Source organism: Callorhinus ursinus, unplaced genomic scaffold (assembly GCF_003265705.2).
Source record: "Callorhinus ursinus isolate GAN/ISIS: 27379988/994484 unplaced genomic scaffold, GSC_fseal_2.0 scaffold29, whole genome shotgun sequence".
Taxonomy (NCBI): Eukaryota; Metazoa; Chordata; class Mammalia; order Carnivora; family Otariidae; genus Callorhinus; species Callorhinus ursinus.
The window spans coordinates 139,684-165,160 of record NW_027397091.1 but is presented as its reverse complement, the minus strand read 5'-3'; the positions used below and the strand labels follow the sequence as shown (position 1 = coordinate 165,160).

Genomic DNA, 25,477 nt, shown 5'->3' with positions numbered 1-25,477 from the left:
GGGCACAGCCACTGCTATCTGGCTGCTATAAGCGAACGAGGCGGTAGGATGTGATGAGGAAGAGCCAGACTCTCTGGGTTCAAAGCCTCGCTCTGCCATGGAACACTGGGGAATAGACTTGCCTTCTCTGGGCTTCAGTTTATTCATCCATAAAATAGGGATGACAAGAGTTCCCGCCTCGTCCAGTGGTTGGGGGGATTAAATGAGGTAAGGACTGTGAGGCGCCGGCGCATTACTTCCCATAGGGCCCGGTCAGTGCCCATACGCGAGGTCTCAACTGTTGACTCGGGGGTCAGAAGCTGCGCACTGAGGTCGGACAGCTGGAGCCTGAGACTCAGTGACAGCACTCGTCAGCTGTGTGACCCTACATAGATTCTACCTCTTCCTTGTGCCTTACCTATTCATGAGGTCGGCAATATTTCCTACCTCAGTTGTGAGGATTGTAGGAGCTCATCAAGGTCAAGTGCTGACACACAGTAAGCACCACTTGCTGTTAATATCATATGACCCTCATTATCTAATTGTCATTACTATTATTAATATTCCAATGGAGGAGATGTAAGGAAGCGAACATTCATTGAGCACCTTTTATATGCGAGCACTTGACATGAACCATCTGGCGAGGATATTCTAGACCGAGCACCGGATTTCCGCAGCCAGTCGAGGGGGAAGTGAGGTTCCCAGAGGGTGACCCACTTGTCCAAGATCCCATAGGTGGGGAGGGGCCATCAGTCCCAGCTGTGCAACATCTAGGGCAGGGAGGAAGGACCAACACTTAGTGAAGGCCTGCCACGCACCAAGCATGGGGCTCGGCACCCCCTGGCCTCCTTCGATCTGCACAGGAACCCTGGCTGGGGGTACGACTGTCCCCATTGTGTCGATGACATGATGAGTCTGAGTCTCCAGGAGGAGGTGAGCTGTGTGAACTCTGCAAAGTGGCAGAGCCGGGATTCAAACGTGATTGTCTGTTGGAATTTGGTTTACGCAGGTGTCTGGGGCACAACCTTCCACCGCTCTGAGCCAGGGGAAACAAAGTCTTTGTGTCTAGAAAACCCAAGCCCTGTGGTCTCCAAGCTCTGGGGCCACACAGCACCCTCTCCCAGGCTCTTGGGGACAGGGGGTCATGCGCGCAGAGATAAAGACACTCAACATCCAGAGTGGTCGTTGTTACCCAGAAATCTTTATTACAAAAATATTTTGCAAGCCAAAAAGTTTAAGTTGCAACTATATACAAAATGGGGCCTGTTTCCTTCCTAGCAGTCTTAAAATAAACTCCCGAAACCACGCTCCTTCCGCAGTGTTGTTTCAACCTCTTCCCTTTCCTGGGCTTCGATACACAAGGTATGGGAATCTCCAGGCTGCCAGGCCGAGCTAAAGCTGCACAACTTCCTTGGCCTCGTTCCCTTACTCCCCTTCCAAAATTCAAAATAAAGTAAAATTAAAATGGCACCAAGAAAACATTCTCTTAAAATTCTGTGTGTATGTGCATACGTGTGCCCGCTTGACACATGTGCCTTCTCTGGGCAGAAGCGAGGGAGACTAAGGTTTACAAGCCAACCTTTTGGAATTTGGAAACGGCCCGAGCCAGGTGGCTGGGCCACTGTGCTCCCACATGCCACAGAGAAACTCTGGCTCATCGGGCCAAAGCTGCCCACATGGCCTGTTGGCTCAGCTGCTTCCTGGATGCCACCATGTAAAATGCCAAATCACTGTCCCCAGAGAACTGGGTCTGAGCTGAGCTCAGTGTTCCACGTGTAGGACCTGCTGATAGGCAAGATGGCTCAGCTTCTCGTTCGGATGGCCTGGAATCCCTGGGGGATCAAATGGCTGGACCGAAGAGGCATTCGGAGGAACCCCTCAGCTCGAAGAGTCGGTCGGTTATACATGGAGGCTAAATAAACAGGGCTTGCTACACATGCTGGCCCTGGGCCCAGCCAGGCCCCCACTCCCCATCAGAAGGGTGGTGGGGGAGGGCCAGGGGTAATAGGTCACAGCATCTGCCCAACCTCCTGGCTGTCTTGGATTTATTCCAGTTTGATCCCAGAAGGGTTTGAGAGCAGAAATAGAAGATTCCTCTTGCAGGGCTCAGCTCAGAGAGCTGGAAGTGGGGCAGTCGCTAAGGCGGGGGGGGGCATCTTTCCTCTCTCCTCTTTCTGGATGAGAAGACTGAGGCCGCAGGTCTCCACAAGACTGCACTGTGAAGGGGCAGGTTTGGGCTTCGCACGCACGCTGGGGGCGCGGATGGCAGCAGTACCAGCCACGTGGCTCGGCTGAGGGCATGACCACTTTCGTCTGGGAGAGAGACTAAGGCTAAGCGTCTCCATGGAGCAGCCACACGGCAACCTTCCTCCCCATCCTCAGGGTCTGGGACGTGAAGGAACTCCGTTTCTGCTGTAAGAGGATCCCTCCAGGACCACCAACTGGTAAACCTTAGACCGCACAAGACCCAACCAGGGACTTCAACACACGACAAAGAGCCAAAATAACGTTGCTGTCGTTTTAAGAAAAAACAGAACAAAACACCACAGATCAAATTTTCTAACACCTCAGTTTCAAGATTGCACATTTCACATTTCTCAATAATTTACAGGCGTCCACAGCGAGATGTTGCTGAGTTAGTGCTAGCTGGAGGAAGCAAGCTCAGGTCTAGAAAGGAGAGGAGGGGCCACGTGGAGCGTCGCGGTTGGGAGGATGGGTCCTCAAGGAGTCCCAGCGGGCCACCAGAAGGGTTTTGTTACTCAGTCCTCGATGGTGGCGGTGGTGGTGGTTGTGCGGGAGTTCCTTGGAGGATCCTCCCCTCCCCAAGGGCTTGGGCCTCATCAGTCCGGGGATGGGGAGGCTGGGACCGTCGGCAGCAATCTCACCAAGTCTTGGGATGCGTGTCCCAGAGGTTTTTTTGTTTGTTTGTTTTTTCCCCAGCTTCTCCATGGATGGGGCAGTTCAATCTAAAGGGAACATTTTCCCCAAGCCCCAGCTCGGTGGTGGTGAAAGGAGATGGGGTTGTCTCCCTCCTCACCCTGGAAGATCAGGCTGCAGAGCATTAAGGGGACAGTCAGGGTCTCCAAGACCATGACCAAGACCCACATGTCGATGGAGACAGGCATGAGGGTTCTTGGACCCCCAGCAACTCTGGCCAGTTCCCAGGTCAGTCCCCCGGGTGGTCTGGCACCATCGGCCTCCATGTGTGGCGATGTGGGGGGACGGTGGCTGCCCTGGAAATGCTGGAGAGCCAAGTGGGTTGGGGAAACGAGAGCCAGCCTCACCCTGGAGTCCCTGGGCCTGCGCCATCCCGGCCCTCTGGGAACTGGGCTGGCTGTCCCCATCACGGCTGTCCCGCGTGGGACAGGAAGGCTCGTAAGGACAGACCCTAGAGACGACCACGGTCCCATTCACTTCCTCTGGACCTGAACGCTGGCATACTCCGAGTAGGATGGCTCGGGCTTGGGGGCCGGCTGCTTGGGGGCCCGGCTGAGGTGGACCATGTCCAGGTCCGCGTAGGTGAGGTTGTCCTCGGATGCGGGCGGTGGGCCGGTCTGAATGCTGGCATACTCTCTGTGGTTGTTGGGCTCGGCGGCCCGAGGCGCAGACTTCTCCCCCTTGGGCAGGTTCAAGTCTGCATAGGTGATGTCATTGTTGTCCTGGATCTAAACGTGGTGGAGAGACGTTCACTCTGGAGCCCCCAGCCACTCATCCACCCACTGGCACCAAGGCTGGATGCTTCTGTCTGTCCTTGGGCCCCACTGGTTGAGCCCTAAGTCACGACCCGCTCGTCTCTGGCCCAGGTTACCTGCCTCCAGCCTTACCCTTCCAATCCCCACATAGCCTGAGGAAGCTTCCTGAACTCAGCCAGCCTGGTCACTTCACGGAGCTGCCTCAGTGTCCCTCCTCCCGAAGCTCTATCCTGCCTTTTCAGCGTTCTTCCCTGTGCCTGGTGTCCGACCCCCTTCTCCTCGTCATGAAACCCAATTCACCCCGTACATTCCAGCTCAAGCACCGCTTCATCCTAAGACCCTGCCCTTGGCCGGCTCCAGGGCTCCCACGCTGTGCTTCCTCAACCCATGCTTCTCCACGACCCAGGACTGACTCTGTCTGGGGGTCCAAGTAGATGCCGACCCATAGTGGGTGGAGATAGTCATTCACTTACTGGTTTCTTCAATACATATTCACTAGGTATTTGTTAGAATGCAGGAACCAAGGCCAGCATTGAAGAAGCCCGATCAGTGTTGAATGGATGGATGGATGGATGGATGGATGGATGGATGGATGGATGGATGAATGGATGGATAGCATTTCAGCCTCATTCAGGGTGAGGCTGGGGTCCGGGAGACAGAAGAGAGGAGCGTGTGAGAATGAGTCCCCAGGGAGCAGATGCAGTGAGACTCGGTTGGGCTCTCTCTACCTAAGGGACTTTGGGCAATTCACTTAACCTCTCTGGGTCTCGGTTTCCCCATCTATAGAGCAGGAATATAATAGTGTCTATTTCCAGGGTCCCTGTGAGGATCAGATATGATCACCCAGGTAAAGCTCTCAGAACAGAGCCGGGCACATATTGAGTGAACATATATGTTCGATAAAATGTTAGCCATTATCCGCCATCTAGCCAACCTAAAGGTCTCCCACATGCTCAACATATCACGCACAATGACCGCCTTAAAATTACTCATCACGAATTACAAACTCTGCTCCCTCTGTGCCCTGCACCTAGACCATAAAAGCGGGGTGGGGGGGGGCGACAGCAACCACTCCTCCTGGTTGGTGCACAGTGATCCCCACAGAGCTTGGCTCCCGAGGGCTTGGAGGCTCCATGCCATCACACGGAGCACCTTCTCTAGGCCCAACTCAGCCTGTTGTTGGAATTACTTACCCCATTTTACAAGTGAAGAAACTGAGACCCAGAGAGGTTAAGTACTTGGGTCAAAGTCACACAGCTGGAAAGGATCCAAAGTCTGTTGGACTCTAGCGGTGGTCTCACCACACAGCCCCTCAGTCTCGAACCCTGCACACTCCCTCACTTCCCTCTGGGAAAACTACAGCAACAGCATTAAATTCCCTCCCTGGCAGAGGCTTGCACCTGGCCCTGGGGATTCTAAACACAAGGCTGCGAGTCCACAATGGCTGGGTTGTGACTGTCTTGCTCACCACCCAGGGCCTGGCACACAGTAGGTGCTCAGGAAGTCTTGGCTGGCTGTAAATTCTGGGCAGGTTTCAATGACCAGTTCAATGACCCCTGAAAGTCCCAGAAAGAAATCCAGAGGTAAAATGACTGGGGGACAAGGCCTTGTTTTCGAATTACCCCTCGAGCTCGAGCCCAGGGCCACTGGGGGCTGACCGGGTCAGGAGAGTAGGCCGCGGTGTTTAGGCCTACGAACGCTGTGCCTTTTACCAGCCCCGACTCTCTGCAACAGAGTGTGTCTAAAACGATGACAACAGCCCGGGAAATGTCAAGGACAGCTCTCGGGTTCCCGGGCAGGGCCTGTCTCATTACAAGAGGCAGCCCTCTGCCTCCAAGGTCTGACAGCATCAGCCAGGGAGAGAAGCAGGGCTGGGTTTCTCGGAATCAGGCCAGCCACGTTGCCTGCCCAACTGCATCGGCAGTGTTGAAGAGAAGGCGCTAGAAAGGGAGTATGCCCTTGCACGAGGCAACGAGTGAGCGAACTGTGGACAGTGCCCCCTGGAGTTGTACAGTGGGTGTGCTGGGTCAAGGAGACTGTGACACTCTCCTGGCTGGGGCAGAGGGAGAGAGTGCGCGGAGGACGAAGAGGACATCAATAATGCCAGGCTCCCCCACTCTCCCCATCCCATGCCCCCTCCCCCGCTCTGGGGCAGGAGTCTTAATTTGGAGCAAGATCTGCAACTCTGCTTGAGGCAAGGAAATCACACAACCAGGATTCCCAGGAAGGGCATCTCACCGAAGACTGTACCTGGGTTATTTCTCTGGTGTTCTTCTCGGGCTCATGCAACCTAAAAAGGAAAGAGACGCACAGACAAAAACATCCTCACTAGCTCCAGTGCTCATGCAAATTGGTAAGAATAACATTTCGTTCCATTTCCTATACGGGTGGAGCAAGTCACAACAGAAACACGACTGTTTATCAAATGTTTGGATCAAAGGGTCAATCTCAATGAGAAGGAATTTTAAGCAGTGCACTCTTTGTTTGTTTTTTTTTTTTTTCCTAACCTAAGTTTTCAGCAAGGATCTTTAAAAGTGAAAATACTGGGTGCTGGGGAAGGTATGGTGAAACAGACGCATTCATACATTGCTGGCGGGAAGGGCAAACCCGTATAAGCCTTTTGGGAGGCAGCTTGGCAAAATCAAGAGCTTGGAAGGTGTCCTCATCTTTTGACTCATAAGTGCGCATTTTGGGGGGAATTCAAAATATAGAAAAAGCGTTAGGCACAGAGGCATTTGTCACAGAGCACGATAGGGAGGAAGGTTTATATGTTACAGCTCTGCCAATTGGGACTGGTTAAGGAAATTAGGATAGGTTCATAGATAAAGATTTAAAAGGTTTATGAGAGTTTTTTTTTTATTAGAAATGATTACATTAAGATGATAAGCGAGAAGGCAACATTCTCTATGGAATGATCTCAATTCTAAAAATGTATGGATAACACGGGAAGGAAATATAGTAAAATGCTAACAGCAGTGGTCTTTGGAAGGTTTTTTTTTTTTTCTTCCTTTTAGTTCCCATATTTTCCACATGTTCTATATTCTACACATCTAGGTCTTAGCATTAAAAAAAAAAAAAGAAAAGAAAAGAAAAGAGAAGGCACAGTGTCCTGGTTAATCAAAGAAGCTGTTCATGCACTTGATTCTGTAATTGGAGGCTGTGGCTTGGCTCACTGCTGGGTCATGGTCAAGGTGGTGAGCACACCAGAGCCACGGTTCTGTAGGAGTTGTGTAAATTCTCAGGCTGGCAACTCTGGGGATGTGAGCCTGGATAATGTCAGAAATGAGCAATGGGGCTTGGCAGCAGGGTTATTAATGGATTTGGCACGAGATCTTGGCTCAGAAAGCAGTTCTGGGGCATGACTAGGCCCACATGGCCACAGAAACAGACCTCTGGGGGCAGGGACACCGGCTGCTAAGGAAGATCACGAAGATCTATCCACACCCCTACTGCTTCCAACGCTTCCAAGGCTCCCCACGGCCTCTGGTTCTAGTCATCACTCATCAACCCATCATAAGCCCCGTGTGGTCTGGCCCCTGTGGACTGCCCCAGGCCCTTTCACTGCCTGACCTTACTTACCCACATATCCACCCACCAAATATTTCACAATGGCTACTCGATGAGATATACTTTGTGTCAACAATGGCCTGGAAAGCCACCCTCAATCACTTTTCCTCTTGGTTAACTTTTGTGCATTCTTCAAGACTTAACTATGGCGTCACCTCCTTGGGAAAGCTTCTCTGACGGAGCTGGGCTGGCCGGGCCGCCCCTCCAGGATACCTTCAAGCCTCCTTGCCTATTTTCCTGTCTGGCAGATGTGTCCGTCTGCTGCCTACCTGTCTTGCTTCCTCAGGCCATGGGTACAGGTGTGTAAAAGTGACTTGGAATGAAGACATTCAGAGTGCCCCAGGGCCTTTGCACGGGCAGCCCTCCTTGCCTCTTCATTTGCTTCACTGCTTCTCTTTCTTTGGATTCTATTTCAAATAGTCCCTTTCTTTGGGACACCTTCGCTGAACTTCACATTCCATTCTCAGAACACTGGGTTCCTCCCTTTCAGAGCAATATTGCGGATGAGACGCAATTACCCGTTTTGTTGTGTCTGTCTCTCATCACAGAATGGCCCTGCTATTACCCATCCGTGTGCTCAGGCTAAAGAAATGGGAAACATCCCTGATTCTCCTCTGTCCTCCTTAACAACCCATGTTAACCCGTCACAACTCTTGTTGACCCTGCTTCCAAAATCCATATCAAACTCAGCTACTCAGGTCTCCTCCACCATCCTAGCTCCCTAGATTCCTGAAGAGCCTCCCCCCTTGTGTCCCTGCTTCTGTTCCCACCCCTCAGTGTGCCATTCTCCACATGGAAAAGGCATAGGTGAGGTCATGTCATTTTCGGCTCAAAACCCCCAACCCCTTGTCAGCACACAGCGAGATCCATCTCCATATCCAGAATGGCGCACCTGCGCGGTCGGCCCCCGCTGAATGCTCTAGTCTCCCATCTCTTCCCCTTGCCTGTTCCAGCCCAGCTGCCCCAGCCTCCTCCGTGTTCCATGAACATGTCCAACTGCTCCTGCCTCGGGGTCTTGGCACTGGCTGTCCCCTCCGCCTGGCCCATTCTTGCCCCAGATATTCCTATGGCAGGAACCTTCCCATCCTTCAGCTACCTTCTGAATGTCACCTCTGTACACCAGCTTTCCCTGACGGCCCACTGCACCCCACCCCCTGCTCTGCTCCCTGCCTAGCTCTATTTTATCTAGCCAGCACCTGTACCACATCGTGTATTAACCTCCCACCCAGCTTGTTTGGTGACCCGCCTCCTGATGGATCGTGGGCTCCACACTAGAGTCCCAACACCCGGTAACAGGCTGCTGCACTGTCAGTACGCCCTAAGTATTTGCTGAATGAATGAATGAATGAATGAATGGACATTGAATCAAAAGGGCCACAAGACCAGGGCTGGTGTCTTTTTTGCTCTCCTTTGCAATGCCCCAGCTTAAGACCGGGCACTGAGCTGGGCTCAGTTCAGATGAATAAATGAAAGAATCAGAGAAGCCCTAAATATTCCAGGAATAAACGCAGTGAATGCCTGACAAGTGGACAAATGGCTGACTGAATGAACCCCAGTGCCCAATTAAGGGAGCAGAGAGCTATTTTTCTCTCGTCTGAGCTGGGGAGGATTACAGACAATGTTCTACTGGTACGTCCCTAACCCAGGGAGTTAGCGATACCCAGTCCCTCCACCAGCCCTGCACCTGAAGGGCTCTCTGAGCTCAAAGCAGCGGCAAGCCTCCCTCTACCCTCCCCGGCACCCTCTCCAGGGTGCTCAGTTGTTTTCCACACCCGCAACTTCTGGAAAGTGATCCCAGCCGGCTGACTGAAGGTGGCCGCTGCATGGGAAACACCATCCCCACTCAGCAGCTAGCGCTTTGGTTTAGGGAGATGAAAGGGAGCAAGCAATCTCACGGCTCCCTTGGTAGGTTCATGCTGGAAAAATGAAACACAGGCAGAAAATGGTTGGCTTCTCTGGGGAAGAAAAAATAGGCAGCGGGAGGCATGAAAGCAGTGATGAGCAGCACCAGCTGCCGCGGCAGGGAAATCTGGGCTGGAGCCGGAGTTCTGGTACTTGCCGGCTGTGGGGCCTTGGGAATGTCACACGACTTCTCTGAACCTCGGTTTCCTCTGCATACACAGGGACAAGAATAACCTTCTAGAACAGGGGTTCTCAAAGTCTGGGTTGGAAGCAGCAGCATCAGCACCACCTGGGAACTTGTTAGAAATGCAAGCCCCGCATCAGAAACTCGGGGGGAGAAGGCACCCAGTAATCTGGGTTTTAACAAGCCGTCCAGGAGATTCTGCCACACGCTCGAGTTTGAGAAGCTCTGTTCAATTAACATGGGGTGATAGTAAATCAGAGGGTTTTTTCCTATAATTAAAATTACCGTTGGGCCACTCGAGGAAAAGACATAGATCGGTTCCCGGGACGCAGTAAGTGCCTGATGGATGTTAGCTGCCGATGCTGTCGTTACTATTATTGACGCTGTCCTTTTCTTTTGGGAACTTATTGTCTAATTGGGGAGTTTGAGACAAGCAAAAAATAATGACAACAATAAAAACAAAATAAAAAAGAGCAATCCTCCTGTATCTGAGGCCGTGAAGGCACCGAGGAGAGTTTTAGGGATTCGGAAGGGGAGGAGATTGCGGATTGGGGCGGTGGTCTGGGATGGCATTCATTCATTCCTCATGCATTTGGTTCATTCTGCAAACCTGAACTGAGCACCTATTCCATTCCAGGCATGGTGCCAGGTTCAGGAGAACCTGAGGGAAAGGATCCCTGCCCTCAACCAGGGGTGGGGGGTGGATTATAGTGTGGGGCAGGTGCAGAGACAGCTTGAATACACTGTGGTGTCAATGCAGGGGCACCAGGAGAGGTCCCAGGACAGGCCCCTGTCCCTGGGGGGAGGGAAGGAGGTAAGCAGGTGAAAGGAGGGGTGCCCACTCGAGCTCCTATGTTGCACAACTCCAGGGGGCGCTGTTTGTAGAGCCCATGGTGACGGCTGCCCCCCCGGGCGTGGTGGAAACCCTGGGTGGTGCGGGAGCGCATCTCAGGGAGAGGGCTGGGAGGAGAGTGGGGACACAGCGTGTGGGAGGCTGCGGAGGGAATACAGCGTGGCTGAGTCACGGAGTGTGAGGGCTGAGGAGTGGCCGGAAGTGAAACTGTCCAAGTCAGTGGGGGCCGGACTACGAGCGGCTTGAGGGCCTCAGTGGCACTGCTGGACTCTGTTGAGGGCCGTGGCGAGCCACTGAAGGTTTTCAAGAGAAGAACATAAGTCAAGTCTGGGGGCGCTTTGGGGGGGCTGTCAGTTAAGCGCCTGCCTTTGGCTCAGGTCATGATCTCGGGGTCCTGGGATCAAGCCCCCTGTCGGGCTCCCTGCTCAGTGGGGAGCCTGCTTCTCCCTCTCCCTCTGCCCCCCACCCCCACTGCTCATTCTCTCTCTCCCTCTCCCTCAAATATATAAATAAAATCTTAAAAAAAAAAAAGTGAAGTCTTGCCCTTGAAAAGAGTGTACTTGGTGCATACACACACACCCCCCACTCCCATTGCCCCCAACCTTGGGACTGTCCTTGACTCTATAATCCATCAGCAAGTCCTCTGGACTCTACCTCCAAAACATATCCAGAATCTGCCCCTTTCTCAGCCATCCCTTCACCCCGGTCCAGGCTACCAGCATGGGCTTTGACCACTGCAGCGGCCTTCTCCTGGGCCTCTCTGCCTCCATCCTCACCTCCTACAGCTTGTTCCCCACACGCCACTCAGGGTGGTACTTTCAAAACACAAGTCAGATCATCTCCCTCCTATGGCTCCTCGTTCCACTGGGACTCAAACCCTAGACCGCTGGCCTCCACTCCAGAACCTTAGTTCCTGCTCTGCAATTCTGAAATCCACAAAGCTCTAAAAAAAAAAAAAAAAAAAAGAAGAAAGAAAGAAAGATCTGCGCAACCCATTTGTTAGCAAAATCTGACCTGAACCAACATGAAGCTATTTATGGCTTTTATTTATGGTCCATGCGGGGCGTGCCCGTGCAATATATTTGTTGTTTCCAGGCAGGTACATTCAAGTGGTAGATTATGGGGTTCTGGATCTCTCCACTGGGGGCGAATATCGGGGGCTTTCATTTAAAAGCTGGAAAGTCTGAATTAGTAACAAACCTGGTTGCATGGCCTTGGGCTGAGACTGTGGGCCTGCATCTCCCCGGCCTCCTCTCCTGCCCTTCCCGTTCCTTCTGCCCCAGCACACAGGCCTCCTCCCAACCTCCCACCTTGGCCACTCCCGCTCTCTCGCCCAGCAGACACATCCCCCTTCACAGCTCCTTGGCTCAGGTCCCTGGTCACATCCCCTCTTCAGTGGCGGCCCCCTTCCCTGCCTAAGCTAGCCCCCGACATCAGTTTCCATCCCCTGCTGGGCCTGATTTGTCACCACCTGATACGACAGTACACGTCATTTTGCCTCTGTGCTAACTGTCTGCTTCTCTCCCTGGGCCCTGAGCGCCAGGAAGGCTTGGATGCTTGCTCACCGCTGTTTCCCCAGCACCCGGGACAGAGCTGATGCACAGTAGGGACTCCGAGAAAGCCACTGAAAAGTAACAATCTAACGTATGGTCTGTGCTATAACGTCATGGCCTTAGGCTCTGAGCAGGCTTTTGGCTGCCGGTCGGCAGACCGTTTCTACCCTACTTGTCCCGGCATTCCGGGGGCCGCCCTTGCCAAGGTACTCAACACACACTGAACGAAGGAAGGAAAGAGCAAAGTATACAGCTCGGATCTGGGGGCTGCGTGTGGGGGCGGCAGGTTTCCGCCACCATCCAAACGGGACTGGGGGAGGGTCTCGCTGTCTGCGGACGGCAGGCAGGAAATCAGAGCCTCTGTGCCAAAGAAATCCCCTCAAATCCCCTCACTTGAGACAATTATCAAACACGGACACAAAGGAGAGAAATAGGCTGCCCGGCACGGGAGTGAGGGTCAGTGGGTGTGGATGGCGCTTCACAATTTTGGGGGGCTGTCAACCAACCAACCACCCACTACTGAGGATCCTCGCCCAGTGGCACACTTACCTTGTAGAAGAAGTGGAGCCCTTGGCTGAAAGAGAAAAGAAACCCAAACCAGTTATTTAACCTAGAAACACACTGTTCTTACATAATTTTTTGCGGGGTGGGGGGTGGGGCAAAAGTTTGCCTCCAGGGAGGTTGTGAGGAATTGTTGAAATCACCTCCTCTGAACCACAGGAATCCGCCATGCCCACTCCAGTGGGGTGGTCTAGTATCTTCCAACAGGAGGACCAGTGGGCTGGGCTTTCCCCCTTTCCCACCTCTGGGGGTTGCCAAGGTCAGATCCCGCAGCAGCCTTTAGCCCAGGAGAGGCCATCTGCCCTGCCTCTGTCTGGCCTCACTTCCACTCACCAGATACCTTATCTGAGACCCTATGGGAGCCTGGGTCCCAGTCAGGGCCCTTCACAGCTGAGGAACAGATTCTAGCAGGGCTAGAGTTGGGAGAGCAGGTGCAAATCCCACGTCTGCCCCCAGCTCACTCGCTGTGTGACCCTGGTTGGTCACTTCCCCTCTCTGAGCTTGGATTTCAGCTCTCCAGCTCACAGAGTTGGGCTGGACATCTATTTATTTTCATGTCACCACTTTCTAAAAAAGGATCTTAGGTGGGAAGAAAGGGTCCATCTGGTTCAGAGATTTTAAGCCTATGATATGGGGCACACCACAGAGAAGCTGCTGGGGTTTGGCCACTATTTGACTCCCATCCCACCGTAAAATTGTAATTAAAAAGCAACCTGCACACCAAATGTGCTCTGCACTGCATTCTACCAGGCGAGAGGCTGCCACAACGCAAGAATTCTCCCTGCCAGGTGAACGCCTGGTGCCTGGGCAGGTGGTGGATTTTTTTAGGTGACTTGGTACCAGTTGGGAAGGCTGCAGCTCAGCATCCAATGTCTGAATGGAAGCTGATGGGCTGCAAAGTGCTGGAACACGAGCTCTCTCAGGGAGCCCAATCATGGGACACCAATCACCCTCATTTTATACCAGAGAGACTGGGGGGCTGCCTCGGGCCACCCAGCTGGTAAGCAGTAGAGCTGAAATCAGGACATTTCATTGCAAGTATTGATGTAGAGGATGGGCAGACCCCACCAGGGACCACCGAGGAGAGAAGAGTCATCTCATTAAGGCAGAGATGATGTGCAGAGCGGTCCCAGACAGAGTCCCTTGGACCACGTTTGAATCTTGGCCCCACCGCTTAGCAGCTGAGGCCCTGGGCAAATTTTGTAACTTTGCCATGCCTCAGTTTGCTCCTCTGTAAAAGCGGGTTAGTAAAACCACCGCAGATGTCTGTGGTGAGAAAAGTGCGTGGCACGTCAGAAGAACGGAGTGAGCGCTAGTTGTCACTGTCACCAGAGCCTATGTGTGAGAGCTGGGCTCTGCACACAGCTAGACCCGTCACGCAGGGGTTGGGCGGCCTTCGCCAGCGTCTGCAGCTCTCTAAGCCCCGTTCGTCTTCTGGAACACCCGGTTCCTAACACCCAAGCCCACAGTAATGAGTGCGCATGTGCCAGAGCCTGACAAGGCGCCCAGGGATGAGCCTGCTATAGAGGGGCTGGGATTTCACTCATGGCCACCATGAATGCCATCTGATGGGCTGGCCTGTCACCCTCAGTGGGCAGTGGAGCCTGCTTCTCTGCCCTTCCCCTATGATGTGAAGGCTTGGACTTTAGGGAAAAACCACCAGGTAGATCACCTGGCAGAAACTCTTCCAGATTCCAGAGAGGTGGGGCCGGATGCCAGCCCTTCTGGATGGAGGGCTAAGCCTTGGCCAGTACTCACAGCTGAGTCCTGCCAGCCAGTTCAGGGGGGAGGGAAGCTTGGGGAGCAGAGGGGAGGGGTACAGAGATGTGTGACTGATGAACAACGCGCCCATCTGAGCCCAGCCCAGGGGTCTGGGTGCAGAAATGCAGCTCAGGACAGCGCTTTGCGGTCTGTGGCATATGGTGGGTCACAACCAGCATTTTAAAGAGAATTTAGTATAGAATATGACAGAAAAGAAAATATCAGAGTTCCAATTTTATCTACAGGAGTGTGGTGTGCCTTGAGTGGTGACATGACATGTGTTTCTATAACTCGTAGTCAAATAAGTTTCAGAAACACTGGCTTAAAATTGTCTCCTCCATGAGTGGCAAAGAGAACATATATTTTCTGAGGTCTGAGAACGTTATTTTACTTGTGAGCTTATTTGTGTTTCGTGACTCTCCTCCAAGGGAGGCACAGCTATACCCATTTTACAGATGTGGAAACTGAGGTTCACAGAGGCCAAACTGATTGTTTAGAACATATAACAAGGCTGTGGAACCCTGGTTTGTCTGATTCCGAAGTCAGAAGCCTTGGCAAAGCAACAACTCCACACACAGGCGTGCACAAAACGAGGGTATGATGTCCTAGATTTGCGCTTGGACTCTCCTGCTGCGGAGTCCAAGGCTGTGTGCCTTGCCGCCATGACGACAGCTTTCCGGGAAGGCGGCGCCTGTTTCTGGGCTCGTGTACAATGCTGACAACAGGAGCTAACGTTTACTGAGCACCCTGCCGTGTGCCAGGCACTCTCGAACATTTTACATGACATCGCCCACTTAGTCTTTCCCAGCAGTCTTGGAGGAGGTGCTCGTAAGATCGCACCTCCTCCCGCCCCCCGCCTAGGGGCTGGGCATGTACCTGGATGGGTAAGAGGAAAGCAGGTGTTTGCCGGGGTTCCTGGCAAATACTGTTTCCTTCCTGAGACCCCCTTCGCGCCCCGGCATCTCCCTGCTTCCCAATTTGGTAGGTGTCCCGGGAGGATGTGAGGCCTGGAGCAGTGACCGCTATCTTGCAACCACAAGGTGAGGCTGAGGGAAAAACCCACCCGGGGCGGGGGGGGGGGCGGGAGGGGATACCATCCACATTCCAGCCTGCCGAAGGTCTCTGTCAGCCTCGACACTGTTACCGCTGGGCTTCTTGTGGAAGCAACTGGACTTCCTCGCGGCTTCAGCTACGTTAGCCCAAAGCACGCTCACGGCCTCTCTCTCGGGGAAGGACAGCCAGGGCCCAACTCCTAGGGAGGAAGAGGAGAACGCACGCACCTTTCTTCTGTCGGATTCGGAGGAGGTAGAGGGCTGCGATCAGCAGAGCCACCAGCAAGGCACAAACCACGCCCACCACAATGAAGATACTCCGGCTGTCATTCGCGTCTAGGGACCACAGGGAATAGAGGCTTCACGTATGCAAATTAAAAACAGTGAAACTTAATACCCACCACCCCTTTTGACTGCTAGGTAGGCATCATTAACTGAGGACCTCTGGCCATACGTATTTTGAGCCACACAGGCACGTTCGTGGGTAGGCACACACTTCCCCACGTGGGTCACCCGTGGGCCGTGCAAAAACCATGCCGAGGTGCCAGGAGGGAAAATGTTCGCTGCTGACGGCGATGGAGGAAGCCTGACCTCAGGACATGGGCAGAAATCTCACACCCAAGGAACGGAAACATGTTCCTTTTCACCTGGAATGAACCAGAGTGGCCACCATGGCGGCCCAGGTCTGTCTGAAACTCTGAGTCGCAACTGGCTGTCACACACTGGGAGGGGGGGTGTCAAGGGATGGGGACCAATGGCAGACGTGTGCAGCTGGTTACTGGACTCTACAGAGTTCTCAGGAGTTGTCTACTCATCTGTGCCGGGGACTGGGGCAGAAGAGCTCGGAACCCAGGTCAGTTGTAATGGAGACTGTGTGGGTAGGGCTGGTGCCAGGCACAGGTGGGGGATCCTGTACTAGAGCAGTGTGGGTAGTCAGGAGCAGGGCTCTGAGCTGCAGAAACGTGGGTTCATATCAGTGTGGCTGGTCGGGTGACCTTGAGCCAGTCATTCAAACCTCCCTCTACATACTGCCCTCCTCTCGTGTTACTGAGGCCAATAATAATCTCTACCTCATTGGATAGCTCTGATGATTAACCTACTAACTAAACAATCAACCAACTCACTCACTCACTCTCTCATTCTTTTTAAAAGCATTTCCTGAGTGTACTATGTGCCAGGTCCTGAAGCTACAATGCTGAACAAGACAGCCATGGCCCCTGGCAGCTGAGTCTCAGAGCTGAAGGGTCAAGCGCCAACACTGCCATGAGCAAGTGAAGGGGCCCAGAGAGAGGCACTGACTTGTCCAAGGTCACCCAGCACGTCTGTGACAGAGCCAGAGTTGAAATCCACACGTCCTGTCTCCTAGTATAGGCCTCATCCTATGAAAACCAGGCATCAGTGACATCAAAGGGACACCTTGCGGGCCCCAAGGCTCCCAGAGCTCCCCTATTCCTTCCCAGGATGCACTGGGGAAAGAATTGGTCTCTATTGTAACCCTCAGCCAGATGCAAGGCAGAGCCATGCTGATGACGAGTGATGGAACGTTCCATAGTGGCACCAAAATGCCAACGAGGAGCTGCTACTCTGAAGAGAGAAGATAGAGATGTCGACAACAGGCTGAGAGGGGCTGAGAAAATCACACCCGACACCTCTCCCTTGAACGGGGGAGTGCCAGGGCTGTCGCCATCTTAACTGGGCATGCGCTTTGGCCCAGAAATGCTCTTTGGGAAATCGTACCCCCAAAAGAGCTGCACAAGTAACAGTCTGTGCAAGGTCATTCATCACAGCAGTGATTCTACTTGAGATAAGGTGCAAAGATTCTGAGGCCCCCATCCCAATCCGGGGGCGCAGGCCTGCGAAGGCAGCCAGGGCGACAAAGCCGAGGTGAGAAAGAACAGCAGGAGGGGGTGGCTGGCCTGGGAGGTGACAGTCTCTGTCAGGTGCAGGAACAGGAGGCAGGAAGCTAGGAAGAGGCCAATGTCCCCCCCCACTCCCCCACCCCACCGCGTCTCTCTCGAATGCATGCTTCTGTCAAAAGATCTACAAAGATATGTACCAAACTCTTACCGGTGGTCACTGCTAAGGTGTGGGCTTTGGGGGCGGGGCACTCACTGTAAAATTCGACTTTATATCTACAGACGTCTAGATTATTCCATAATAAACAGGAATTACTACTTTTAGTGTTAAAAAAAGGATAAAATTTAAAGTGCCAGGACAGTCGGCATTGAGGCCTCACCCTGGGTTTTATGGGTTTCCTGGTCCTTCTGGTGGGCAGAGGCCATGAGGGTATGGTTTTTGGTGACCGCGGGCTGCCCGTCATGCTGCACCTGGCAGGTGAACACCACATCTTCCCTGTGGGCGGATGAGTTCACCGGGAGCCAGCTCGTCCAGTTAAAGGTCCCATCCTTGTTCTCTATGAGGTTCGAGGCCGTCGAGGCCATTTCTGTTCGGGACACGTTTCCGTTCTCCAACCAGGTCAGCTGTAGGCGCTGGGGGTAGAACTTCTTCACTTGGCAAGTGACCTTCACCTGGTCCCCTGCCACGGGTTCCTGGGAAACCTCCAAGGTGGGCGGAACTGAAAGAGCACAGAGCAGAAGCTCTGACCTCATGGAACAGATCGATCACGGGGGAGGGGCTCGAGAACTCAGCTCCCCCCACACAGCAAGGGAATCACCCAGAACAGGGCTAGGCATGCAGCTGGTGCTCAAACACTGAGGGTAGTCTTCGCATATGATTGAAATCCCTAAGCACAGTGCCCAGCACACAGTAGGTGCTCAAGGACTGGCAGCTCCTATTAGGGTAAGAATGAGTGAAATCAAGAATACTCAGCCGGTGGCATGCAGCCGGAATAGAATAATTAGCAAAATAAATGACATCACCAAGCACACGGTGGCGAGGATTACAGCAGGTGCTCAATAATTGGAATTGCTTTGGTAAAGTAAATGACCTACCCAGCACAGTGCTTGGCACATGATAGGTGTTCATCCCCCAGCTGCCATCAAAAACCATAGGAGGGGACCATACATCTAGGTGCAGGGTGACTGGGAGGGTCTGTCAGGAGTCAGACTCCAGGCAATGGAAGGCCTGGGGCAGAGAGTGGGGGGAGGGGCAGGCTCGAAGACTTGGGGGCCAGACCCCGGCTTGGGCTGGGGGTGAGGGGCATCTACCTCGGAGGACCTCAGACAAGTTGGCAGTCCCACGAAGAGGAGGGCCCCCCTGCAGGGTCACGTGGGTCACCTCGCAGATGACTTGGGAGCGAACGTCCCCCGGGGCCAGCACCAGTCTGGTTGTGCTGGAGATGCTGTAGGAAGTGCTGTTTCCCTCCGGGTCCACGGTGGTCTGGAGGGCTGCCAGCTCATTCCCGTTTTTGAACCATCTCAGGGTGATGTTTTTGGGGGAGAAGCCGTGGGACTTGCAGGTGAAGTTGACGGTCTGCTCAGGCAAGGCCCTGGCCGTGGGACCCGACACCACGGGGGGAGAGGGTTTGGCTACAAGAGGAGCATTTATGAACAGTAAGCATGACTGTGGTCATCAGCACTAAGGGTACGTGTGTGACACTGTGGAGAACCCTCCGCCCTTCTGATCGTGTGGGGAGGGCCGTGTCATCTCCTCTCCCACAGAGGAGGACCCGAGGCTCCAGAGCTGAACTCTGAGTCGGGGAGCTGGGCCCAGGTGCAGTTCCAGGCCGGAGTTCAAGTCCCCCTTCTGGTCTCTGCCAGGTGACTTCCCACCGATCTGGCCACAGGAACGACATTTCTGATGGGTCTCACTCTTGGTATCAACCATCCTAGCCGCCTCCCTGCAAACCTCACTGAGTTCAGAGACCCTGTGCAGCAGTCCCTGCAGGGGAAGCAGGGGTGGGGCGGGACCCCCATGGAAGCCGGGACCAGGCTGGCCAGCTCAAGGGAAGGGTGCCACGCCGTGGCACCGCGTGGCTCTTCCTCTGTGACGTGGGACAGCATGCCTTTCTCCTTCCTGGGGTTGCAGGGAGGGGCAAGTAAGGGAATGCAAGCAGTTTTACTTTGAGTAAAACACTGACAATGCTTCTCAGAACCAAACAAACACAGATCTATCTTTATCCCAAACCTAATTCACACCCAGAGCCCTCCGCTCAGGTATTTATGAATTTACTTTAGTTTTCACTCTCTCCACAAATATTCCATAGGGTCTAATCTGTGCCATCCCTGAATCCAAGAGGGAGGGAATGACGGGATGTTTCTCTGAAACTGCGTTCTTCTCTTGGGTCCGTTTTGGGTTGAAAACCAAGATCGCTGAGTGCTGAGAAAGCCCAAGTTGGTTAATTTCTTAATCGTGAATTACTTTCAAGGACAGAGACACGGGACTACAAGCAGGGAGAAGCCGTCCTGCGTCCTGAAAGCACACACATCAGTGAATCAAAAAGGGAGGGATGCCCTTCACCAATAGAATGGGGTGTCTCCAAATTGTTAATTATTACCCAAAACCTTCCACAACAAACATAGAAAATATTACAAATATTCACATTTGTAAATATTTAACTTGCTTCCTAAAACACATCAAACATATTGAGGTCACGTCAATAAGTGAAGTCATAAAATCACCAGCAGCCTGGATGCCCCTAGAGGGACAAGGTGCTGGGCTCAGTTACCACTCATGGGCAGTGTCTTGGGGACCTGACACTGGGCTGATTACTCCTCGCCCCTCAGTTCCTTCATCCTTCAGCCAGCCCTGGCCAAGGGTATGCAGTGAATAAAGGGCAGAGCTCCCCCCACCCCACACAAGTCTGATTCATTTTAGCTGCTCTGTTTTTCCTTCCTGCACCTCCGTGTCTGTTTTGGTACAAAGCGGGTCAAAACACCACCTCGGTGACATGTGAGGATGTATGTAATAAAACGCAGAACCTGGCGGGGCACCTGGATGGCTCAGTTGTTAAGCGTCTGCCTTCGGCTCAGGTCATGATCCCAGGGTCCTGGGATCGAGCCCCGCACCGGGCTCCCTGCTCAGTGGGAAGCCTGCTTCTCCCTCTCCCACTCCCCCTGCTTGTGTTCCTTCTCTCACTGTGTCTCTCTCTGTCAAATAAATACATAAAATCTTAAAAAAAAATAAAAAAAAATAAAACGCAGAACCTGGCATACAGTAGGTGCTTAATAAACAACACCGATGATCATTATCTTAAGATCTGTTCGTGACTACTTCTGATACTACCTATTTGTCCTTTAGGCCGTAAGAAGGCAAAAACCAAAGCTTAGCGGGAACACAAGAAGAGTCCCAAGGCCTGCCATGCAAAACCCCGAATGAGAAAAGCAGCAGAAACCAGCAAAGTATGATTCTCTCCCTCTTCTTTTAATAATCCCCTCAGGAAATAAGTTTGGCGAACTGGCTTTCAAAACACGAAGGAGATCACAGGCGTATTCCTGCAGATTAGCTATTTACAGAAAGCTGGGAGCATTTCGAAAGAGGGAGGACAGATTTTGGCGGTGACATTTGGGGTGTGTTGAGGCAGGGAGGGCTCTGGGGCTGAGCAGCAAGTCTTTGCGGGGACTTGGGCCCGTGTTCAGATGCACGCATGCTGAAAGATGGGAAGGTCCCCTAGCTGTGAAGCTCGGATCTGAGCAGGGTGTCGGCTGCCCCTCCCTGGGCCGGAGGGCAGGGAGCAGCTCGGCTCCAGGCATGCTCCTTGGGAGGGTGTCCTGGCCACTCCATTCGGGCTCATTTCCCAAACAGCTGTCGCAGGCACGGGCTCTCCTGAAACATCCACCCACCACAAATCTCCTCTCCCAGCCCCAGGAGCACAAGGAGGAAAACAATTCAGGGTTTCCTCTGTGACCTCGGGGAACATCCAGCTTAGGGCTCTTCAGCCCGGGCAGAGTGGTTAAAAAATTCACCTGCCCGGGCTCATGTCTGACAAAATAAGTCAGAATATCTAGGGGGGAGCCAGGGGCTGGGGATCTTTTTTTCCCAGGTGATTCTAAATGAGCAGCCCAGATTGCAAGGCACCCAACGTCACCCCCCAAACCCCGCTTACATTCAAGGTCTGGGAGCAAGAGTGACCCGGCCAAGGTCCTGTGGCTCGGGCATATTCTAGCTACACTCCTGGGACACTGACCACGTGCCAGGCCCTGCTGTCTGTGCTTTAAGGCATTCACTCATTCAGTCCCTGCAGCAGCTCTGTGGGGTCAGGTGGTCGCAGACAGACAAGGACACCGGGCCCAACGTGTGGCTGACTTGTCAGAGGTCACAGAGCAGGGGAGGCAGAGCTGGGTGGGAGCCCGGGCAGTGGGGCTTGGCCATGCTCTCGGCCGCTGTGTACGGACGCCCAAGAATCGCCTAACCCCCACATCCGGGGCCTCCTGGATCTCCTCTCCAATCGTCAGCCCCCTGACCAGCAGCCTGATTATTCCCAGGCCACGGATGGGACACGGAGGCCCCTAGGGAAGCGGAGACTAGCCCAGGATCGTACAGTTCTGGGAGGAGCACCCAGAGCTCACTGAGGGTCTGTCCCCTCACCCGGCTCTCTGTGGTCTCCTAACGTCCTACCGAGGCTGGCGTGATGACCCACTTTCTACAGGTGAGGCAACAGAGCCCAGCAAGGGGAGCCGGGTCACAACCCTGAAGGCACACCTACATTTGGGGCCACCTCCTCTGTGCCGGTGATGCAGAGTGCCTCAGATCCTTCCAGATCTCCGAAAAGGAGTCCATGATATCACCATTTTACAGGTGAGGAGGCTGAGGCTGAGGGAAACCAAGGGGCTCCTCCTCACTCCCCACTGTAACCCCGGGGGGGATTTCCTGTGGCCCCTAGCCTTCACATTCACAACAGAGCACCTTCCTTAGCCCAACAGTGACCACCACCTTCCTTGTCCCTCTGACATTCTCCACTGCAAGCACTTATGGGGAGGGGTCCCTCTGGGTGCCCAGAGCTGCTGACCCTGTAGCAACTGAGGGAAGATGTGGGGTCCCAACAGCTGAGTCTAGAATATGAACCCTTGCTCACAGGGCTCCAGACACTCACCGGGAAGTGCCTCCCCATCATCCTCAGTGTGCAGAGCCAGAAATGGGGTGCCTGGTGTTGCTGGGATTGCGGGGGCCCCTCTGCTCTAGCCAGGCCACTGCCCCAGGCTGTTCAGTGAAGGAGCAACATCACACAACGGGGAAAGACTCCTGATGTTCTTATGTATGTGGAACCATGGCCTCCAGGAACAGGCTCAACACTTCATCAGATGTTTGCATATCTGTCTGATCTGGGGGTGCAAAGCTAACCCACCTCCCCCAAGGACTCTTCTTTTTAACGCGTATTGTTGAAGAACAGAATACAGTATTTTAAAGGAGAGGGCTATACCATTCTGAACCTCTGGAAAAATGATGAAAAGGAGAAATACTGGCTCCCTGTTCAAAGGGTCAGTGTAACTTAGTTTTATTCAGCACCTACTATGTACCAGGCTCTTCCATGGAAACAGTATCCAAAGCTGGGGCAGGAAGAAACCTGCCAGGAATCAGATGGGTTCTGGAACAATCTCCTCACTCACTGGATACATGAACATGAGCAAGACCCTGTCATCTCGTGACAGGCCCTGAATGTGTACACGGGGGCTGGGCTGGATGGGGTCTTTGCGTGCTGACAGCCCAGGGTTCCAGATCGTGGGCCCCTGGCAGAAAACCCTAAATGATCATCTTTGCGCCAACGGGACAACCCTATTCACCCACACAGGCCCATCTTCCCTGGGTGAGGACATTCTGGATGCCCCAGGTCTGCTCGGAGCCTGCAGCGACTGTGTGAGTCGGTCCCTGAACCAGGCTCCATTGTTTCTGGACAGACCCACAGCAAAGGCCCAATCTCTGGCATCTCTTCCAACCTGGGCTGTCAGAGTAAACAGTGCGTCTGTACCTCTCAGGCATGTCTTTTCTGTGTGATGTTTCTGAAGATGAAATAAAGAAACGCGTTCTTCCTTCTCTCTGCCCTGGATGGGTCTGTCCTCGTTGGAACAGAAGGGAACGTAAGCTTCATGAGAGAGGAGCCCTTGCCTGTTTTGTTCCCTGCTGCTTCCCTAGCACTCAGCACAGAGCCTGCACACAGCAGGTGCTCAGTAAGTGCTGAGTAAAGAGAAGAGTCACCCACATGGAGGGGGTGCTCTCTGGAGGTAAGAGGGAGGTGGGACCCTCTGACTGGGCAAGTCACTCAGACTATTAGTCCCTCATCCCTGGAACCAGAGGGCTGGTCAGGACCGGAAAAGGTGAGAGTTGTGGAGCCCTCAGACTGGGGTTCTAGATTTTCTCACCATTTATCAGCTGTGGGGCCTCGAGCAAATAGCATGACCTCTCCAGGCCTCAACTTCCCTGATCTGTGGAAGGGGCTGAAGTCAGGAGCACCCACCACAACACCTGATTCTTAGCTGTTACTCAGACAATGGAGGGCATTCCTATTCACTTGTCACAACCAGGAGACAAAGAGGCCCAGGCCATACTCACCGCTCACTATGAGTTGGGTGCCTGGTCCAGACTTAAACTCCACATCAGGGGTCCCTTTCTGGAACTTCACACAGTAGTAGGTTCCGGTGTCTGCTGGGGTGATGTTACTGATGCGGATGGAAAAGTCCGTGGTGTTTCTCTTTGTGGTGTCTGCAACATTTGTCACTCGGGGGTAGGAGCCTCCTCTGAAACTGAAGATTAACTCCCGGGCTGGCCCTGTTCCCCTGAACCACTCAACCGGCCCACTGGGGAGCAGGGAGGTCAGGGTGCAGCGCAGAGTGGCTGTCTGTCCGGCTGCGACAGACACTGACTTCTCAGGCTGGATCACCTGCAGCTCCGGCTCACCTGCCACACCTGGAGGGAAAACAAGATCATCCAGACGTGATCCTGGATGTCTCCTCACGTGTGTATCCACTGCTCACTGACTGCGCACTGTGAGCGGGCCTTGAGCTCGGCACGTTGCATGTACGTGGCACGCAGCCCTCACCACGAGCCTGTAACGTGAGACCCCATCACAACTGAGGAAACTGAGGTTCATGACGTGCCAGGGAGCAGGCTGGAGGTCCTGAGTCCTCTCCGGAAGAGTCATGTCTGAGCTGAGCTCTGAACTTCCCAGGATGTAAGGGGCACAGTGTTCCTGACAGAGGGCACAGCAGGGCAGGGGCTCAGAGGTGGGGGGCAGCACGGTGTGCGTGGGGCTCTATGGGGAGCTTAGGTTCCTTTGGGCCTGGCCCAGGAAGCAGGCCCTGAGCAGGGAAGCCACACCCAGCAACTGGGACTTGTCCAGGCTGTGGAGTCATGAGGCAGGAGGACTTGGATTTGAGTCCTGGCTCAGGCCTTATTGCTCCATGACTATGGCCATCACTTGGCCAAGAACATCCAACAGGATGTAGATGTGGATGGGAGTGCTACCCTTAGTCCGAGCAGGTCCCTCCATGGCTCTCGAGCCTCAGTTTCCTCATCTGTCAGCCAGTTACTGTGACCCCATCTCGATGGATCTCTGGCGGGACCAAACAACAACCCTGGCCAGGGACAGCGTCAAAAAGAAGCATCTGGTCTTTGGAGCCATCTGAGCCGGACTGAAATCTGGCTCGCCTTTTATTCACACATGACCCGAGTTTATCCCTTGGTTTTAAGACTCGGTTTCCTTATCTACAAGATGGGTAGAGCATCCCCTAGCCCTCTGCTTTGTTCTGAGAAGAAAATGCAATGACACATAGAAGTTGCTTAGCACCACGTGGGGGCACAGGGAAGCTACTGTCATCACACAACAAAAAAATGGGGGGGGGCTCTGTTGTGCGAACTTCCCTCCCACCCTTGCTAATGCACCTGCAGGCCAGGCCATCCTGGATGCTGGGGACACACAGGGGCTGGACGCATGTCAGGCCTCAAGGGCTCTGGGCTGGGTAGCTGGAAGGCTTCCTAGGCATGGTGAAAGGGAGGGGCCTGAGCCCCAAAGTGGAGAGCAGTGGGGCATGTGAGCAGGGACTCCGGACAGAGGACGTGGTGGTGGGGGATCAGAGGGACACAGCCAGGAAGGTGACCAGGCAGTGGGAAGCTGCCGAGAGAAGCCGCCGAGATACTCAGGTCACAGTGCACCCAGGGCCCGATTCTGACCCAGGTCGGGGTGGGGGAGAGAGGAGAGATCATAAAGCCCTTGGAGAAACACAGAGGCCGGGAGACAGAGAGAGGGGACTACAGACACAGGTTGAGGGAGAGGCGGACAGGCAGGGGGACGGAGTATGGGAAGAGAGAATAAGAGACAGACCTGGGGTCGTGGCAACCGGTGCAGGTACTGACGGTCAATCTGTCTCCTCCTGGTCACTCACTGACCCGCAGTGTGACCTTGTCCTACCCTGACACCTTGTCCTAGGCCACCTTTGCCTTGTACACCAGACAGGGGGCCGCCGATGCCCTCTGGCTCCAGC

At 53.8% G+C, this 25,477-nt stretch overlaps 1 protein-coding gene across 5 annotated transcripts in view; it reads right to left on the bottom strand.

Annotated features, from left to right (window-relative positions):
• Window positions 1-574: 574 nt before the first annotated feature.
• LOC112827621 (tyrosine-protein phosphatase non-receptor type substrate 1-like) overlaps window positions 575-25,477 on the bottom strand; it is a 41,422-nt gene continuing 16,519 nt past the window's right edge. For 2 of the 5 annotated variants that reach the window (XM_025876258.2, XM_025876257.2), the window contains exons 3-9: window positions 23,550-23,903; window positions 18,272-18,592; window positions 17,341-17,679; window positions 15,333-15,440; window positions 12,280-12,304; window positions 5,910-5,961; window positions 1,162-3,644 (exon numbers count right to left, since the gene is read on the bottom strand). In XM_025876258.2, coding sequence (XP_025732043.2) covers window positions 3,390-3,644; window positions 5,910-5,961; window positions 12,280-12,304; window positions 15,333-15,440; window positions 17,341-17,679; window positions 18,272-18,592; window positions 23,550-23,903 — 1,454 coding nt within the window. In that variant the 3' untranslated portion in view covers window positions 1,162-3,389. Of the gene's footprint in view, window positions 750-1,161; window positions 3,645-4,144; window positions 4,313-5,909; window positions 5,962-12,279; window positions 12,305-15,332; window positions 15,441-17,340; window positions 17,680-18,271; window positions 18,593-23,549; window positions 23,904-25,477 lie in introns of those variants that run through there. The other 3 variants (XR_003209284.2, XM_025876260.2, XM_025876259.2) reach the window with 3 other exon arrangements.